Raw genomic sequence first — 18,315 nt, forward strand, 5'->3', positions numbered from 1 at the left:
TTTGCTGTTTCAGTCTGCATTTATTCTGTGTACTTATTAGTCGGTTAAATCATCCATTTTCTTTAATTCGAGTTCTGTATATCTGTGATAATCCTTAGCGAGGAAGAAATTTAGGGAATTATAAGCATGACTATCTATACAAGCACAGGAGCTATAGTAGTCCAAAAAACAGAGAATAAAAGTACATAGTGTTGATATCAGATGAGTCCTATTTGGACAGGCCAGCAAGCGATCCCATCCAGGCTTTAGATTGTAATTCTCCCTCGGTTGAAGCAGTCCTTTTGTTTGACATTTGTTTCTGGGGGAGAAGAGGTTTAGTGGCATCTCTAGCGTCTTGCAATCGACGAACAGTTTCATCTCGTCCTAATATCTCCATGGTATTGGGGATGCCAATTCCAGGAGCGCCTCCAGAAAGAGCCCAACGAAGGTAATGGAAAAGCTCTTTTCTAGCTTCCTGTTCCATCTTTGCAATGGAAGCATCCCCATCAAGGGTGAAGACTGAAGTATCGGAAAATATATAAGAAGCAATATTTGAACGATGAATGTCGGCTGTCCAGTGCTCCTCGGGGATCATAGTTAGAACAGCAGCGGCAGTATGGAGAGTGGATATTGGGATAGCTGGTTCAGATGACGGATTTTTAGCAGCAGCAGCAGAGATATATGCGGGCCGATCTATTGTCTGCATGAAGAATGTTTCGTTTTGCGCAACGAATTCTTCAGCGGTAGTATACGACCGAGCACCTTCTTGCAGGAGAGATGCTACATATTTATTGAGGGGTCTACCCTTAAGAAGCGGTGATCTAATGATATATTAGTATTAGTACCTTAACTCCATCATTTTGTGATATCCAATACCAACGTACAGATTTTCAGGGGTAAATCTCTTCAGTGCCGCATTGACAACCTGCTGGGTTATAGCTTCAAACTGCGGTCCTCCTTCAGCAGCATACCGTTTCGCATGCGCTTTCTGCAGGAACCAGAGCTTTTCAAATGCAACGACAGTGTTTCCCTTGGTGAGTTTTAAGTTGAACTAGACATGATATTAGTATAATACTATTTTCAAGAGCCATAGATGATACGTACGTTCCCTTCTAGCTCCTTCAGGCTGAACACGTCTGATTTGCGGGTATGAGACCACCCAAGTAGGGCTGCAAAGTTGGCAAGCGCCTCCGGGAAGATACCCTGCTGGTCTTTAAAAAAGGATATATCAATATCTGCGTTCCGCTTGCTGAGCTTTTGGCCGTTCATATCAACCAATAGGGGGACATGGCCAAACTGTGGCGGTTTCCATTCAAAGGCGTTATACAGAGCCATATGCATGGGTGTTGAAGACATCCATTCGGTGCCACGGATAACATGAGTTATCTCCATGAAGTGATCATCCACAACATTGGCAAGATGGTAGGTTGGGTGGCCGTCGGACTTTATAAGGATTGGGTCTGGATATACGCCCTCGTGGCCCCCTCGTTGTCCAACCGGACGACTCTGGCCGGTCTTTCCATACACAAGATCGTTAAACATAGGATACTGGTCATCAACCCGCAGACGAACAACATGAAGCTCTCCATTAGCTGCTCGCTCATCTGATTCCTCTTTAGATATTCCGGCGCAGGTTCGGTCGTATCCAGGTGTCAGTCCCATCTCGTTACGGTGTCGAGCCATGCTATCGAGGTATTCCGGCGTGCAAAAACACCTGTATGCATGGCCACCAGAGATAAGTCGCTGCGTTTGGGTTTTATAGAGCTCGGTTCGCTCAGACTAAGGGCCTTGTATGAGCTTCGAGTACAGTGGTGTGGCATCAACTGGGCCAGTTTACCTGTCTATACGGCCCGTAGGGACCACCAACTACTGGACCTAAAGCCATTGAATATCAGAACAGCGTTCTCTCTCCCACATTCGTGTTTCATATCGAAGCTCGGTCTTACCTTCGTCCCAGTGTATGCCAGCCCATCGTAGATCATCGTAAAGCCGCTGCTCGGCTCCAGGAATTGTCCTTTTCTTCGACCGTCAGTGATTATCCCTGGAATTCTTGCAATTCCCCTATAGCTAGGCTCCTCGGAACCAATATCATCATACCTGGTCCGTATCTTCAATGCGAAGAAGAAACTGGCCCCCGGTGCGTTTTGCGAGCAGGTAGTTGAATAACGCCGTTCTGAGCGATCCAAGGTGAAGGTATCCCGTCGGTGAAGGTGCAAATCGAGTTCGAGCCGGTGTGTCAGGTAGAGTATTCCTAGTTCTTTTATGCGACAGACTGGCCGTGGTCGAGAAATGCGACTGGCAGCTCCGGCAGACCCAGGAGGCTCTAGCGAAGAGCGCGCGACGCAGCAACATAAGCGCTTTCATGGTGGACAGCCAGTTTAGCTATTCATCATCAAGCCCAGCAAGTGAAGGGCCAGAAGACAGACTCACTTCTTGCATTCAGCATCCAAAGACAAGATACTGCAGCTGAATGATGTTCTTTTTCTTCTTGCTTCACTCCCGTTGCTGTCAAAGTAAGAAAATTACTTTAATGGCTTTTCCTCCCGCCGCTAAAAATAAAAAAAAATTTAGAACTTTTCCTCTACCAAATCAAACAGCCGGAATTATAAATTTTCATACTTCTTGCGATCTTGAAGATACCAAGATAATATTGTCGCTGGAGGCTGTGGCTACTGGGACGGACCGTTCAATAATTGTTCTTTGCTCGTTGAGTCGGCGGAGACATTATTCGTCTCGTCCTAAAGTTGTGAGAGCCGGAGACGGTTGAGCAGAGAGTAAGTACCAACAGGCAATTGTCATGGGAATATCTGGAGGAATCTTCCGAATACATCAGACAGTGATATTAATTTGGAAAAATCAGTGAATTCCGCCGCAGCAGAGGTTGATCTATATGGTATATCTATCTTCCCGGGGAAGCCATTGACTGAAGGTGATAACGGGACGATACTGATATCGGTAAAACAGAGGTTTTGAACCTTGACAGATCCGCATCGAAGGAAGAGATTCGAAAAGCTTACAGAAAGGTATGAGATGGCTGCTACTAGATACGGTGACACTTTATGGACCATTTGCTGACCAGGGCGAAACTCTCAAATAGCTAGCTCTCCAGTATCACCCAGACAAAGTCCAGGAAGATGAGCGAAAGGAGTCAGAAATAAAATTCAAGGCTGTCAGCCAGGCATACGAGATTCTTTATGACGAAGAGAAGAGAGAGCTGTACGATACTCACGGAATGTCGGCGTTCGATGGTTCTGGTAGACCAGGTGGCATGGGTGGAGGACCTGATCTCGATGATATACTAGCCTCCATGTTTGGTATGAATATGGGAGGTGCAAGTATGCCTGGCTTTACTGGATCAGGAAGACGCCGGAAGGGACCCAACGAGGAACAGCAATATACCGTGAGTCTAGAAGATCTTTACAAGGGCAGGACGGTGAAATTTGCCAGTACAAAAAACGTCATTTGCACTTTGTGTAAAGGGAAAGGTGGTAAGGAAAAAGCTACTGCAAAGAAGTGTTCCACTTGCGGAGGCCAAGGTAAGGCATTATTTTGGTTGTGTCAACTTTAAATATATGTCACTAATTATACTGAACAGGACAAAAGGAGACCTTGGTACAGATTGGACCAGGTCTGGTCACTCAGTCTATGATGAAATGCGCCACTTGTGATGGAGTTGGTTCTTTCTTCCAGCCAAAGGACAAGTGCAAGAGATGTAAAGGAACGAAGGTCACCGAAGAAAAGAAGATTCTCGAGATTTACATCCCCCGAGGTGCAAGGTATTGATATAATGCACACTCTGCCTTGATTTTCCTAACTAATAGTGCATATAGGGAGGGTGAGAAGATCGTCCTCGAAGGAGAAGGTGACCAGCAGCCTGATGTCGAACCCGGTGATATTGTCTTTCACTTGGATCAGGCTGAGCATAAGACTTTCAAGCGTGATGGTGCCGACCTATCTGCCACTATAGAAGTTACCCTTGCCGAGGCGCTCTGCGGATTTTCCCGTGTTGTTTTGAAACACCTTGATGGAAGAGGAATCGAAATTAAGCATCCCCAAAAACCTGGCGACGTCCTCCGCCCAGGCCAAGTCCTCAAAGTTGCCGGTGAGGGCATGCCATTAAAGCGTGGCGATGCGCGAGGTGATCTCTATCTGATCGTTGAGATCAAATTCCCTGAAGATGGCTGGGCCTCGAACCCAGCAACCTTGAGTCAACTCCGAGAGTTGCTTCCAGCGAACAAGGCACCCGCCATCGAAGCTGATACTGTCGATGAGGTAGAATTTGACTCCAAAGCCAGCCTAGATAGCATGGGCGAAAATGATAACCAGGGAGGTAGTTCCTGGGTTGATGAAGATGATGATGACGGTGAGGGAGGTGCTCAGTGCGCTACCCAATAGTTCCGAGAATCACCTTATCATTACTGGGTGGACATCATTGTTTTATCCTCCTGTTCTCTGCTTGTTATATTTCCTTTTTTGTTTAAGCCACTACTTACCGTTTTGGCTCTCATGACTTCACCTTGATGACTTGCTAGACAAAGACACGACTTGTTATCGGAGATCAGGCTTTTAGGCGTTTGGGATAAGAAAAGAATAATTGGTTTCATTCTTCCTCTCTCCTCTGCATCTTAGAGCCTGGTGGGAGTGCTTCGTTGATTGATTCCGCCGGCACAGAATCATTTGCATGCATGGCTAAAAGAATAGAGAATGGAACCGGGATTTTTACAATGATACATCCTACAACTTTGCAATTTCACTTTTTCCTTCAACTAGTAACCTCTCCAGCCCCTTGCGAATTGCTGCATTCATACCAGCCGAGGTAGGTTTCATGTCCTTTTTCTGAACAAACACATGGGTGAATCCGCCGACAACCTTCACAGCTTCTTCACCCCGTTTAAAAACTCCAACCTCATACATCACGCTAGATTTTCCCAGCTTAATAACACAGAGTCCTAAATCAAGTACATCCGGGAAAGCAACGGAGGCAAAGTAGTCACAGTATGATGATACGACGAGACCAATCTGTGCTGGTTCGGTAGCCGAGTTTCCTGAAGTTGAGTTGGATGTGAATGGATTGAGCCCACAGTAGGATATCAGATATGAATTTATAATAGAGTCAAAGAGGAATGCATATATGCTGTTGTTGAGATGCGAATACATGTCGTTATCGGACCTTTTGTTGTCAATCAGTTGTGTTCAGTAGCTATTATGCAACGAGAATACCTACCATCGTGTACGGTACTCCAGGTGGTATGCGTAATCCTTCCTCGTTCTACCTTTCTTGCTGGCAATGTCATTTTTCATATTGCCTGATCCTCTCTGCGTTTGCTTTTATAGTTTCCTTTTCTCTAAATGATAAATTCAACATGGATTATGGAGCACTCTTTGATTAATGTTGAGAAATAATCAAAATGCAAGTCACAATAAAGTTGAGCCGAGGCTCTTTCTTTCTTATCAGATAAGAACAGTTACTAATATTAACCTAAACCTTATTTCGATATAAACTTATATCACATGATCGAAATAAAGATTTGAGGCATTGAAAGTTTTGGAGGGTGTCGAAAAAGATATCAAAATTGAATTGCGCATTCAGTTAAAAGCAAGAAGTTGATCATTTTGTGCGTTCCTTCTCTATTTCTGGTATTTTAGCTTTTTGTTGCTCAACTTCACTTCTGGCGCTCTCATCGCGTGCCCTTGCCTACCTGGCACGGCGAGGCTTCCAATCCCCTCCAACCATGGCTTTCACAACCTATGAAGAACCGAAGCCAGAGCCTGAGGTTTTCAAAGAACCTCCTGAAGTTTGTGTTACGCCATGCGACCCTTGGCCGCGGCCCTATTACATTGAAAAAGGGCTACGTCGTGTGGCCCCGTACTATTACACCTACAATACCTACTGCAAAGAGAGGTGGAGGGGGAAGAACCTGCTGGATATCTATTCTACGGAGTTCAGAGACAGGCCAAATGGATACTATGTTTGTCTTTCCCTACTTATATCATTTTAATAGTTTGATCTGAAACTGACTTTCATTATTTACAGAAAGCTGCCATCGATGGTGGACGAATCACTATTGACGGCAAAGTTGCTACGGCCGACAGCATAATAAACAACGGTCAGGTCATCTCGCATACATTACATAGACACGAACCGCCCGTGACTAGCCGTCCGATCAAGATTATTCACGAGGACGAAGATATTATTGTTATCGACAAGCCTGCGGGTATACCAGTCCATCCTGCTGGGAGATACAACTACAATTCAATAATCGAGATAATGAGATCGGAGCGTGGGCTCGGCTGGATTCCGTATCCATGCAATAGGCTCGATAGGCTTACCTCTGGCATTATGTTTCTTGGAAAACACCCCAAGGCTGCGGAACAAATGGCGAAATCGTTACGATCACGAACTCTTCGAAAGGAATACATCGCGCGTGTAAAGGGCTATTTCCCAGACGGGGTTGTTCTTTGCGACCAGCCGATGCTGAAAGTCAGCCCTATACTTGGTTTAAATCGAGTTAGAGCTACAGGAAAGGATGCTCAAACGAAGTTCCGCCGGATTGCATACTATCCCCCTGTAGAAAAAGAAGATAAGAATGGGGAAGCCACTAGCTCACAGGGCCCTGATTCTAGAGCATCCACACCACCGCCGTTGCCTGCTGATGTTGATGAAGGATACAGTATTGTTCACTGTCTCCCGCTCACAGGACGAACCCATCAAATTCGAGTTCATCTTCAATTTCTCGGTCACCCAATCACAAATGACCCAATATATTCAAACCGCCGCGTCTTTGGTACCAATTTAGGCAAATCTGAAAGCACAGGTGAAAACGATGCTGAAATCATTGATCGCCTTTCACGCATGGGCAAAACTGAGCCGGCAGATTCCCTCTGCTACCAAACATTCCAGACTCCACCCCCAGAGCGTGTTACCCTAGGTGGTGACCCAAATGTCGTTAATGAACTTCTTGCGCGCGAGCACGATGTTATGATAAATGACTATCTTAGGAGGAAATGTGAAAAAATGAACGGAGAGAACTGTGAAATATGCGGCACTGAACTGTACTCTGATCCGGGTGTACATGAGATGGGTATATTCCTTCATGCTGTTGCATATGCTGATAATGCCGGTAAATGGAAATATAAGAGCCAGATGCCTGAATGGGCCATGCCACCTGAAGGTGCCGAGGGGCCAACGGAGGCACCGGAGTGGACCGAAGACCTAGATGGTGCAGTTGTCATTGGGAAAGGCATGATGGAAGACGATGAAACGGCTTTGGTAGAAGGGCTGGGTACTATCAACTTGACGAAGTTAAAGGAAGAGAATATGAAAGCGGAACCCGTTGTGTCTAGCGGCTAAGTATTTGATGCTATAGATTTTCGTATATAGAATATAAATTCTTGCACATATAGACCACGGTTTTAAACGGCGCGAAACTACGTCGAGTACGGAATTCGAAATTTACATATTCATTGGTGAGCAGTTATGATAATTATATCGTAATATCATGAAACTTGTGCATCTGAGGTATGCTTCATTGCTTCATAGGGAAGTCTAGTCACACCTTTTGGAAGTCATTGCTGATGGGTATGTAGTTGAGTGTAATGTGGACATGATCAACTGTTCGCAGGATCATTTGAGTGAGAATCGGGTAATTTATTCATTTTTTTAAAAATTCATCTAACCCAACCCTGGTAGGAAAAACTGTGTTTCGTAGAGTAGAACAAGGACGAAGATTAAGTGATTCATGACAACACCCAGTTCTCCTCAACCGCCCAGCAAACAAACGAACAAACAGGGAAAGCGTTTTACGATTCGGTCGTTAGTCTGCCCTTAGCGTTCGTGACCTTGACACCGAGAGCCTTGGCCTTAGCAATGATATCGACTCGCTTGGCGGAAGAAACAGCGTGACCGATCCTAATTGGCGAGAAAGTAATTAGATATGATCGAAGAAATAGAGATTATAATCTCTGCTTTAATCGAAATGAATACGGGGAAACGTACTCAGCAGCGTATGTGCGGTTGTGCATCAACAATAGCTCAACATCCTTAGGGTTCTGGACAAGGAAGACTTTGTGCCCTGATGGGATCATATGGCGGGTCTTCTTGTTGCTGCCGTATCCAATCTATTGAAGTTGACCTTGCATCAGTACATTCCATTCAATCTGTAATTCTAATTTGCGTCGCCAATGGGGAACTTGATCATCTGACGAGTGCTATTCATTCCCAAGGGCGCCGCGTGGTAGGAATAGAACGTACTTTTGGCATAGCAGCCTGGCCGGAAAAGCGTCGGCGGACACGGTTGTCAATACCCTTTGGTTTGCGCCATGAGGGGTCAACACGCATATAGGTATCAGACTGATGTCTGTTGAAGCGCTTCTTGTCTATATCCCAACAACAAATTCAATCAGCTTATCATCTTCAACCATTTCTTTATATCTTCTCCATCCGATAACGAAGTATCCAATTGCCTTCCATGAGGCAGCACAAGCGCGAATGACCCAGAAATAACTGGTTATACTTCCGGGTGCACATAATTCGAATCGGCGGCTAAGTTATTTGGAGGGAGGAATGTTCGAGGTAGACGTACGCTTCTTCACAATCGGGACATGCTTCTTTGCGGCGACCATCTGATGAACATGAACACAGGTTAGCTCAATTAAACCCAGCAGAGAGGACTCAGCATCGATGTCTGTGACGCCAGTGTCGAGGGCAAACGTACCTTGGCTGATGTTACGGCGTCCCGAAGCTACTCGTTGGGTGATTGTTCTTCGTTGATGTCGTCGTCGAAAAAAAGGAAGAGAAATCTTGAGATTTGCCCGCAGTCGCTTTTCCAACGAATCGCACTTCCCGTTGTGGACTAGCGCAAGTGTTTCTAAGCGAGGAGAGGGTTGATGACTAATAGCCCTATCTTCCATTGCTGAATAATAATGGTCACGTAATGTATGACATAATTATGACGTAATCTGGCAGATGACAACAAAAACAACAACAGACGCCGACGAGAAGAGCCGCATCTTTCTTGCTTATCGAAGGGATTACTATCATACGATATGCGGCAGTGGGAATATTATATTGATAAATTGATTGCCAGCCGAGGACTGAGATAGAACTCCAGAATAACCAGACTCCTGAGCACTCTTGAACCATGAAAATGCAGCAAAAGCACCCGAGTGATGTTTCGGGTGAGAAGGCAGTGAGACTACTAACATATCGCAAACCATCATATAAAAAGCAGTACAAATCATCACAGACGCCATAGTGGGGTATAACGCAGGGGAAAGTAAAGGTTATGAGCAGAAGGAAATAATGTACGGGCCGGAGCTATGGGTTACCTATCAAACCCTTGACTCTTTCAACCCGCTCGACCGCTTTCTCCAACCGCTCAAGCCTCGTCCTTTTCTCCTTGTCCCGCTTTTCAAGCACCTGGACACGCTCCTCGAGCTTTGCTCTCTCCCTCCGCTCGTTTGCTACCATCTCATTTGCTCGCATGAATAGCTCGGCGCTCAGCTCTTCGAGTTCGGTATTTGCTTGCGTGAGACGCGACTCTGCCTCCTTCCGAAGAGCCTGTTCGCGGTTCAGCGCGCCCTGCAGGAAACTGGTTGGTTGTGGCAGGCCATTGTTAAGTGGGTTCATGGTCGAGTGTTCTCCGTTTTTGCCTGCTCTTGTAGATGGGGGAGAAGAAGACGAAGAGGATTGTGGGAGTTGGCTTGAGGACACTGATTGACGAGACTGGGTAGCGCTGGCGTTACTACTTGTTCGTCTGCCATAGGGGAAGTATGAAGCAAGTGTTGCAAGTCTAGTTTGTTGCCGGGGAGGAGAAGGCGACTGCTGTCGTGGCGGTTGCTGATCCAGCTTCCGGAACTCCGGTGCACTCACGGGTTTAGATTGTGAGCTTTGCGACTGACTGCTCATTCCATCCTCATAGTCAGCTAGTTTCTCGGCTAGAAGTAGAAGATTTGGGTGGTCAGCCTCCTTCGTAGCGTTGTACTCCGCATGAAGTCGTAAACATACCAGAGAGAGCAGCTTTCTCGGTCAGCAGCCTGGTCTGCGCCTCCAGCTCCTCTATCCGCCTCTGCTGGGCTATGCTCCTCTCCTGCAGCTGTCTATATGCGCCCTCAAACCCACATCTCGGGCAACCGGTATTTGATAGGCCCTGCGCATCACTGTAGCCGCCGGCTCCTGCAGCGGCTGCGTCCAGGGAGTACGGCGGCCCAATATGTGTGGGTGAAACTGCTGCCGTAGACATATGCTTTTTTCGTCCTCAAAGTCTCGAATCTCCAGAGTCATCCGTGTGCTGTTGGCGATGGTAGAGGAGTCGCATAGCCGCCCACTACCTCATGCTAGCCAGTCCTGCAGCTGCAAGGGTCGGGGCAGTTTGGTCGCGGGAATCGGCAGGGATGCAGAACGGCAGGCGGGCACTTCTGTATAGGAAAAGCAAAGCAAGTATTGTAGGTATTTGATATGCGTCTGGGGAAGATTGACAAGTCGACCGCAAGATGGATCAGCAGGCACTGAACTTCCTTTCGGCCTTTTGAAACGAAGGCTGAGAGGAGGCTAAAAAAGCCACAGTATGCAGGTCAAAAGTTTCGACAAACCCGAAGCCACCACAACTGGTTCTCCTTTCACTTTCCGCTAACTCTGAGCTTGAAGAACAATGGATTTGTTCAGATGAAAGAGAATCGTGAAAGAGAAGATTTTTCGGTTCTTGGACCTGGTGTTCGCTAGGTGAAACGATGCTGCTTGCCGTGCAAGATGTAACAACTTCGCCTCGTCCGTTCCCTATGGCGAATCAGGGGGCTGGTGGAGAGTTACAAAGATATGTACCTTTATTCATATCAAGCTTCAATAGAACCGAACACCGAAGAAACATTATCCGGGTGCTTTGTGAGTAGCAGAGCCTAGAAATGTCCCTCGGCAGCTTGTACAATAGTTATGGAAGTAAATTATGACCAAACTCCTCTATCCTGCTTGCAAACTATGGAAACGCTTTTCCTTCTCCAGACGAGACACACTGTAGCAGATTGGAAGGGAAGAAAAAGGAGGAAGAGATGGATTCCAATAGGAAATACAGCTAGCTTTAGAGAAGGGGAAAAGAAATGTATAATAAAGGGGAGCAAAAGCTGATCAGACTCGTAAGAAAAGACCGTCAGTTACATATATGCGCAAATCTTAGACTAGGGGAGAAAACGCAGCTGGTCTCGACGGTAAAGAGATATTGTGCAACAAGGGCGGCATTCCAGTGGGAGATAAATGACGAATGTCATATTTTTCGCTTGAACGAGGCAGACAGCCTTACCAAAGGCGAGAGCGGATGCCAGATGGAAGCCGGATAACGGAAACCCTCAAAGCAGGAACATATTCGTCTTTCCGAGGAAACGAAAGAAAGATCCCTAGTACCAGCTATGTCCGGCCAGGGATATGGCAGTCGAAGGAGATATCATAGCTAAAAGACACTCGTTTGATGCCGATGCTGTAGTATTGATCCCCCAAACACCAGTGTAAAAGTGACACCAGCGAAGCTGCGCAAAAATAAAAATCATCAAAACAACCAGGTCTTCCGGAAGAAAAAGCGTCATGTACATCGTAAGAGTACATGGAGAGCAATGATGAAGGAAACCCAGCAGCCTTTTTCGAGTCAGTCTCAATCAAAACGCTAGATAAATCACTCAATAGTAGAAAGTCATGCAGATGAAAAGAAAGGTCGAAAATAACAGGAAGGAGACAAGGAATCGTTTGGCGTTTTTGGTAAAGTGACATGACATGACATGAAAAGGAAAAAGTTTCAAATTTCCCGTGGAAAAAAAAGGTATAAAGGAGGCTAGGAAGATATGCTGCAAGAAGACCGGGTACGGTCTGTAAGGTAGATCGATTCCTACTCTTCCTTCATATCGCAGTAGCCAAAAAAAAGGGACAAGAAGACAAAACTCAAGGGGTAGTTAAAGGGAAGAGAGAATTGAATGAAGAAAGGATGTCGAATAAAGTCCGTTACTGTAAAGAAGGGAAAAACCGCATCGTCATTTTCGGAAACGTTGAAAGACATCGCTTATCTGGTCGTTATTACGAGAAGGCAAGGACATGGCGGAAGAGCACTGTATAACAGGGGTATAGAAGCGACTCTGCGAGTAGGTTGACATCCAAAGTTAGATTGGTGAACGTCCAGCATATTGCGGTGACTTTGTCTGCAGGTCCTCCGGTGTAACCTTCCTCTGATATTGGGTATCAAATTGTTGATGCTTAAGAGGCCTGGGCACCACGGTTATAGTTTCCACGACGGGGATTCTTCTGCTTTGCGCTGACGGTGCTCCATCCGTCTTCATCAGGTGTAGCAGGAGAGGCTGGAGTTGCAGTCTCTGATGGAGTACCTTGAACAGGAGGGCCACGCTGGGAGGTGCTGCGAGATCCTCCGCGGCTGTGAGGTGGTCCACCACGGCCACGGCCACCACCGTTTCGCCAGCCGCTGCTTGTCCGGCTTTGTAGCGGTGGGCGGCCCTTGTCTTGACCAGCTTCAGTCTTCTGGGTAGGAGCGGCTGCCTTTTCACTATCATCAGCGGCTTTCTCCTCGCCTTCTTCACGTTTTAGAATTTCAACAGGCTTTCCTTCTGTGGTATCTTCCTTGGTTCCATTGGCTTCTGCTTTCTCGGCCTCCTCCTTTGCAGCCTTCTCTGCTTTTTGCTTCTCTAGGCGTTCGGCCTTAGCTTTCTCATCAGCCTCTTTCTTCTGTTGCAAGGCCAGCTCTCGCTTCTCAGCTACTTCCTGTTCACGAGAAGCAGTATCAATGGGCTTTGCGCCTCCAAAGATACTGGACTGAGCTTCGGCAACGGCTGGGGAGGGCGCAGCAGCCTCAGACTCAGGAATTGTCCTCTTCTGCAAGTTAAGTCTTGGTCTTGCTCCAGGAACAGGAGCTGTGGCGGCGGCAGTTGGAGTTACAGGCTCAACAGGGGTTTCCGGTTGAGCGGGAGCATCCGGCCGCATCCTAGCTCTCCATTGATTATCAAGCTCGGGCGCAGTTGGAGCCCTTTCAGGTACAGGACGCTCGGTAAATTCTCGGCGGGGTGGTCGAGAGCCATCTTGGGAGCGGCCTTCACCCCATGCTGGGGAGGCTCTGCGGAATTGAGGGCCATCTTTGCTGTGGGGACGACCCTCCCTGGAGGGAGCGCTTTGCAGGCTAGGAGAAAGAGGTCCCTTTCTCTCCCAGTTGGAAAAATCACGCGATCTACCGTCGTTGGCGGCTTCATAGGCACGTCGGCCAGGGCGCTCATTTGCAGCGTCAGAAGCAGGGTCGAAATTGCGGGCGCCACCGAAACCTGGGCGATCTGATACGCGTCTCTGACCCGGAAGGTCAGGCAGTGGGCCCTTTCGGGTCCAGTCGCTAAGGTCTCTTCCATCATGTCGGTCCTTGGCTGTACAAACGGTTAGTCACCACAGTTGATTTGTTTATCGGAAATTAACGGAAAAAAAGTTACATACGAGGTTCTGCAATGCTCACTCGGATATTTCTCCCTTGAAGGGAGGTACCCTGGAATGTGAGTGCCTTCTTGAGGCCGTCAACTGAGGCAAATTCAACATAGCCAAAGCCTTTTGGGGATCCAGTAAGTTTATCCTCCACAATACGAACACTGGTAACCTCACACTCAGCGAAGAGCTCCTGGATATCGGCCTGGGTGGCATCGAAGGAAAGGTTACCAATGTGAGCGGTATATGGTGGCTGGGTGGGCATAGGTAGTTCTTCTCTCATGGAGTAGACACGGTCTTTTTTATCAGAGGAAAGACTCTGTCAGCAGAGCATGCGATTATCAAAGGAGGCTGTTGTTTTCTTACCGTGATGCTCCTGGGCATATCCGCCGGAAGTTCCAAACGTGCTACGTTCACGGTCTCCGCCATAGCCAGATCTGGGTGCGTAGGAGGAGACTGATGTGCATAGATGTTATTATATTAGGAGGCGGTAGACTCGGGATTTCGAAGCGAGATTAACTCACCGGCTGCGTCGACAGGAAATAGTCAGCGATGATCGTAACACACACGGATAGAAAGCACTTACATGGAATAGGATTATCTTCCATCTCATCGGCCCAGGAGCCGTAGGCTAGTTATCATGGCCGTTAGCAACTAGGCTTCCCACATCCCTCCAACGCCCCCTCCTCTCCAAAAACCCCCAGGACGGCTCAAACTCACTCTCATCCGCCAGAAAAGTCCCAATGGACATCTTCTGGGCTTTCGACTTTGCAGAAGCTAGACATGTCGTAGTTAGCGACTTGACTTCCCTTCGGATGTGCACTCCTTGAGCCTGGTTCATGGTGGCAGTTTTTTGTGGAGTGTGGAACAGGACAAAAAGGTGAACCAACCCATGATTGCGATTAAGACAGGACGCGCAAAGGCGATGCGCGTAAATAACCTAAGAGAAAAGCCTATAGGTAAACGGGTCCCAAGGCACCGGCAAGAAGTAGCTTATCTTTCGAGAGGTTGTGTATGTGGTGTGTGGTGTCTTATGCAGGTCAAAGAAGAGAGCGGAAGAGTGTCTTTTTTAGTTAAAATGATAAATTTTGGCGATGACGCTAAAAGAAGGAAAGAAAAAAAGTCAGCGTGCGTGAGGGCAGCTGGCCAATCAGAGGGCTTAAAAGGCATAACGCTTAGGTAATCATGGCATCTAGGGCAGCGAGGTCGACGAGGAGGAAAAGACGGCAAGACGACGAACAGTAAGGAGGAAAGGAAAGTAATAATAAACAGATGCATGGCGTGGATGGTGTTGCTGCTATAGGTATTCATTGGATAACTAGTATATGCTATGCAATCGGTGATATCTGGCAGTTTGTAGAACGCAGTATCACGCTTACTGGTATGGCTGCGATAAGTGACGAGTACCTGAAAATCACAATATGTCTATACTATAGGATGAGAATGTTGATACGGATATAGGTATATTCTCGGGTCAGTAATGGATATATGTTGAAAAGTTGGCTGCAGGCTTGGGTTAGAAGCCAGTCAATGCCGTCATCTTCTAACGTGACTGATATGTTAGAGACGTACAGCCCTGTTAAAATAAACAATCCTTTCTGCGCCTGTTTATCAAGATTGCTGTCCAAATGTGTTTCTCTAGAAGTAGTAAAGAACCTCATGCCAGTCCAAAGAAGCGCTTGTCAGTGGTATAGTAGATACACAACCCCAATAGCATATAGCCATCTACATCGGATACCAAAGTACAGGCCGAAGTGGTCAGTGTCAAGCCACCGTCTTGCTCGTTGTCGACACGTTGACCCCATCGGTTCGATAGAAAGATCTCGTCTTATCTTATCTGATCGGCGCTCGGCCCATACCAGCAAAACCTTATCTCCACCTTCGTTCCCAGCGCTCCCGCTTGGCATCAGGTTGGTCTCGATAATTGAAGGAGACAAAGACGAGATTTATTGCTACTTTCTTCAGTAAATATTCACATGAGTCCGAGCATTTTGAGGATCAAGCTTACTCAACTTACTTATTTAGCCTACAGCAAAGGAATATCTAAAGCCGTTAGGCGCTGATATGTACTTTTTTGAGTATTAATCACCTTTCCTAGCTTTCCTGCCGCGTGCTGAATGGCATCAACGGAAGACCGTATACTGTATCGTCCAATCACAGCCTAAGTTCGTGATTACTAATCGGGGTCACCACTTTGAAACCCTAACCAATCGGTAAGGCGAACGGTTGCGTCTCAAGACAGGTGCCTGCTTATTATCTCAGATCTGTTTGAGAGTTTGCATGATATAACTAATAGGAAAGGCTTCGCTCATCGCAAGGAACATGAAAATGCATTTTTACCCGATGGTGAATCCTAGATTGAGCCAGGCTACCGTCCACTCACGAATGCTGGATAATTGTTAGTCCGGTCTCATGTCGGGGCAGGCAATCAGCCCAGCAGACCATCACAATGCAGTGGATGGATCTACATCTGCACTGAAAGGCAGATGGCCTGGTTGAGAAAATGCATACAAAATGAGTAGAGAAGGTGAGCCGAGCGCGTCTCGCACATCCATACCTGTGCTCCCGGTCCTGCAAGCTGGTGCCATAGGCGGTATGTAAAGACTCATCACCCTGGTTGAAATTATATTGACCTAGCGTATCGTCCAGGCACTTGCGGTCTTCTCTATGGCGGCGTATCTGGAGTGCTGCGAGCACATCACCCGATAATAAAATCAATATCCACTGGAATCTACTGGTTTGCATTCGGCAGCTCGTTCTGGTGTAAGTGTTGCTCTTGAAATTGGCCCTCCGTTGTGTTAACTTAGATAATGCTAGGGCTGAGGAGCAATATCCTCAGAATCCAATTCGAAGACAATGCAACACCGAAAGAACGCATTTATTCAAGTGTTGCGTCCAGTGGCCTGTCAGGAGGGGCCATCAATTTGGCAATGAGTGAGTATTTGCCAAGTGTCATTGTTATAACCTATGCGTATCACTCCGACGATTGAAACATTCATGTATTGGCAACATAACTAAAATAACAAACAGATCGACGCTTTCTTCCTGGCCTAGTTATCTGTTCCATGTTGGGCTTTGTGGGACAGTATTCTTACAATAAACTTGAGGAGCGTCAGGCACGGCTCCAATCAGAACCAACGTCGACAAAAACATGGGCCGAACGGATGGCCGATTCTCGATGGATACCAATCAGAAATCTATCAAATGAACAGTATAAAACCATGCTACAAGAAAAGTTACTTAGTGTCGACGTGGAAATCGCATTAATCGATGATAGGCTGAAAGAATTGAAAGGCCCTGGAGATGAGGAACCAGGTACTGGTAAATAACATATAACATATAGTTACGTTGGTATTTTTCTGTATAATTTGGTTCCTTTGTTGTTTGTCCTGCACTGTAGTTTCTCGGTCAACGACCGAACAGAGATTTCCCTCGGTTTAACAGCCCATCCAATACATTCAATGACTCTTTATTTAGAACGGCTTTACGACCAGAATTCACTCGCCCGAAAGGTAAGTTTGTATTCTTCCATAACTACTCGGTATTTCGGGTGCTTACAAACGCCACCCGTTAAGTTAGGGCGTAGTTAGGTGTTTCTAGTAGCCATTCTTGGACCGTATATTTATATTTCCAGATTGCTCTTTATGGACTCTACATTGAAAGTTTCGTTGCTTGATTCGTGCTGAAGGATATTATCTCGAAGCAGTTATAATGAATTCCATACCCACAGGGTTACAAAAAAAGCCCAGGGTGCTGAGCCTAGGTACTACCAAACACCTGGGCGAAGACTTCATCGCAGAGTTCCAACGGGAATTTGATTTATCGGTACTAGAGATCTGCCCCCGAGGTCAATTAAAGAGCCGACTGGAAGATGACATCAAAGAACATGGTCCAGTGGACGGATTTATCATCGGGCCAAATAGCATACCGTATTATCCGTTTGATGAAGAGGTTCTCTCGCCGCTGGTACCGGGTTGTAAAATAATAGCGAGTCTTACCTCTGGCTACAATATGTTTGCTGTAGAATGGATCGCAAAGCAGGGGATGTGGCTCACGAATACCCTCGATGCTGTTGCAGAGCCCACGGCAGACATGGCTATGTTCTTATTGCTGGCAGTCTTTAGAAATACAACGAATGCAGAACAGAGCGCAAGAGCGGGGACCTGGAGAAACAACCTGAATCCAACTCATGATCCATCGGGATGTACCTTGGGCATCGTAGGGCTTGGAACCATTGGAAAGGTAAGTAACTTCACCTAACCATCGATATATGACTATAGTGTCTGTGTACTGACAATAGCTTTTTTCCCTCTAGTATCTGGCTAAAAAGGCCGCTGCATTTAACCTCAAGGTCATATATCATAATCGAACTCAACTGTCTGCGGACATTGAGTCTGAGTATGGAGTGACATATTACGCCTCATTGCACGAGATGCTTGCAGCCTCTGATGCAGTCTCCATCTGCTGTCCACTGACGGAACGGACCAAGGGTTTAATAGGACCAAAGGAATTTGCAGTGATGAAAGACGGTGCTTATCTAGTCAACACAGCTCGCGGACCGATCGTGGATGAAAAGAGTCTGATAGAAGCTCTTGAAAGCGGGAAGATAGCCAGAGCAGGTCTTGACGTTTTCAACGAAGAGCCGGACTTCAACCCGTATTTCAAGACCAGTGATAAGGTTATAATTCAGCCGCATCTTGCAGGTTTGACCGACGCAGCTGTTCGAAGAGCAGGCCGGGAAAGCTTTGAGAATGTGCGTGCTCTATTTCGGGCGGGAAGGCCAATCTCTCCTGTCGTTGATATACAACTTAATGTTGGATAGAATCAGAGTAGAATAGAAGATTTGAATGCAAGGCCGATCACCTTGGAAGATATATTTTCAAGTTGCT

The 18,315-nt window shown here is 46.7% G+C and overlaps 9 protein-coding genes across 9 annotated transcripts; 4 read left to right on the forward strand and 5 right to left on the reverse strand.

Moving 5' to 3' along the window:
* Positions 1-208: 208 nt before the first annotated feature.
* TERG_05279 (uncharacterized protein) lies at positions 209-1,662 on the reverse strand (the record flags this gene model as incomplete). The annotated part of the gene is made up of 3 exons (XM_003234639.2): positions 209-800; positions 864-1,030; positions 1,084-1,662. The coding sequence occupies 3 exons, from the start codon at positions 1,660-1,662 to the stop codon at positions 209-211; spliced, it is 1,338 nt and encodes a 445-aa protein (XP_003234687.2).
* Positions 1,663-2,268: 606 nt separating this feature from the next.
* On the forward strand, positions 2,269-4,374 carry TERG_05280 (uncharacterized protein; the record flags this gene model as incomplete). The annotated part of the gene is made up of 6 exons (XM_047748401.1): positions 2,269-2,344; positions 2,840-2,872; positions 2,944-3,002; positions 3,077-3,515; positions 3,575-3,755; positions 3,810-4,374. 6 exons carry the CDS (start codon positions 2,269-2,271, stop codon positions 4,372-4,374), a joined length of 1,353 nt encoding a protein of 450 aa, XP_047604383.1.
* A 339-nt stretch (positions 4,375-4,713) lies between these two features.
* On the reverse strand, positions 4,714-5,136 carry TERG_05281 (uncharacterized protein; the record flags this gene model as incomplete). The annotated part of the gene is made up of 1 exon (XM_003234641.2): positions 4,714-5,136. The coding sequence occupies one exon, from the start codon at positions 5,134-5,136 to the stop codon at positions 4,714-4,716; it is 423 nt and encodes a 140-aa protein (XP_003234689.2).
* Positions 5,137-5,711: 575 nt separating this feature from the next.
* TERG_05282 (pseudouridine synthase) lies at positions 5,712-7,330 on the forward strand (the record flags this gene model as incomplete). The annotated part of the gene is made up of 2 exons (XM_003234642.1): positions 5,712-5,948; positions 6,014-7,330. 2 exons carry the CDS (start codon positions 5,712-5,714, stop codon positions 7,328-7,330), a joined length of 1,554 nt encoding a protein of 517 aa, XP_003234690.1.
* A 449-nt stretch (positions 7,331-7,779) lies between these two features.
* On the reverse strand, positions 7,780-8,889 carry TERG_05283 (60S ribosomal protein L32; the record flags this gene model as incomplete). The annotated part of the gene is made up of 4 exons (XM_047748402.1): positions 7,780-7,888; positions 7,976-8,097; positions 8,231-8,355; positions 8,562-8,889. 4 exons carry the CDS (start codon positions 8,887-8,889, stop codon positions 7,780-7,782), a joined length of 684 nt encoding a protein of 227 aa, XP_047604384.1.
* A 406-nt stretch (positions 8,890-9,295) lies between these two features.
* On the reverse strand, positions 9,296-9,886 carry TERG_05284 (uncharacterized protein; the record flags this gene model as incomplete). The annotated part of the gene is made up of 1 exon (XM_003234644.2): positions 9,296-9,886. One exon carries the CDS (start codon positions 9,884-9,886, stop codon positions 9,296-9,298), a length of 591 nt encoding a protein of 196 aa, XP_003234692.2.
* A 457-nt stretch (positions 9,887-10,343) lies between these two features.
* TERG_05285 (uncharacterized protein) lies at positions 10,344-14,267 on the reverse strand (the record flags this gene model as incomplete). Its single annotated transcript, XM_047748403.1, has 6 exons — positions 10,344-13,374; positions 13,442-13,723; positions 13,793-13,882; positions 13,951-13,953; positions 14,013-14,057; positions 14,147-14,267. The coding sequence occupies 6 exons, from the start codon at positions 14,265-14,267 to the stop codon at positions 12,209-12,211; spliced, it is 1,707 nt and encodes a 568-aa protein (XP_047604385.1). The 3' UTR covers positions 10,344-12,208.
* A 1,673-nt stretch (positions 14,268-15,940) lies between these two features.
* Positions 15,941-16,755, forward strand: TERG_05286 (uncharacterized protein; the record flags this gene model as incomplete). Its single annotated transcript, XM_003234646.1, has 4 exons — positions 15,941-16,019; positions 16,076-16,189; positions 16,244-16,360; positions 16,457-16,755. 4 exons carry the CDS (start codon positions 15,941-15,943, stop codon positions 16,753-16,755), a joined length of 609 nt encoding a protein of 202 aa, XP_003234694.1.
* A 382-nt stretch (positions 16,756-17,137) lies between these two features.
* TERG_05287 (uncharacterized protein) lies at positions 17,138-18,248 on the forward strand (the record flags this gene model as incomplete). Its single annotated transcript, XM_003234647.1, has 2 exons — positions 17,138-17,668; positions 17,742-18,248. 2 exons carry the CDS (start codon positions 17,138-17,140, stop codon positions 18,246-18,248), a joined length of 1,038 nt encoding a protein of 345 aa, XP_003234695.1.
* Positions 18,249-18,315: the final 67 nt, after the last annotated feature.

This window comes from Trichophyton rubrum (genome assembly GCF_000151425.1).
Source record: "Trichophyton rubrum CBS 118892 genomic scaffold supercont2.5, whole genome shotgun sequence".
NCBI classification, from domain to species: domain Eukaryota; kingdom Fungi; phylum Ascomycota; class Eurotiomycetes; order Onygenales; family Arthrodermataceae; genus Trichophyton; species Trichophyton rubrum.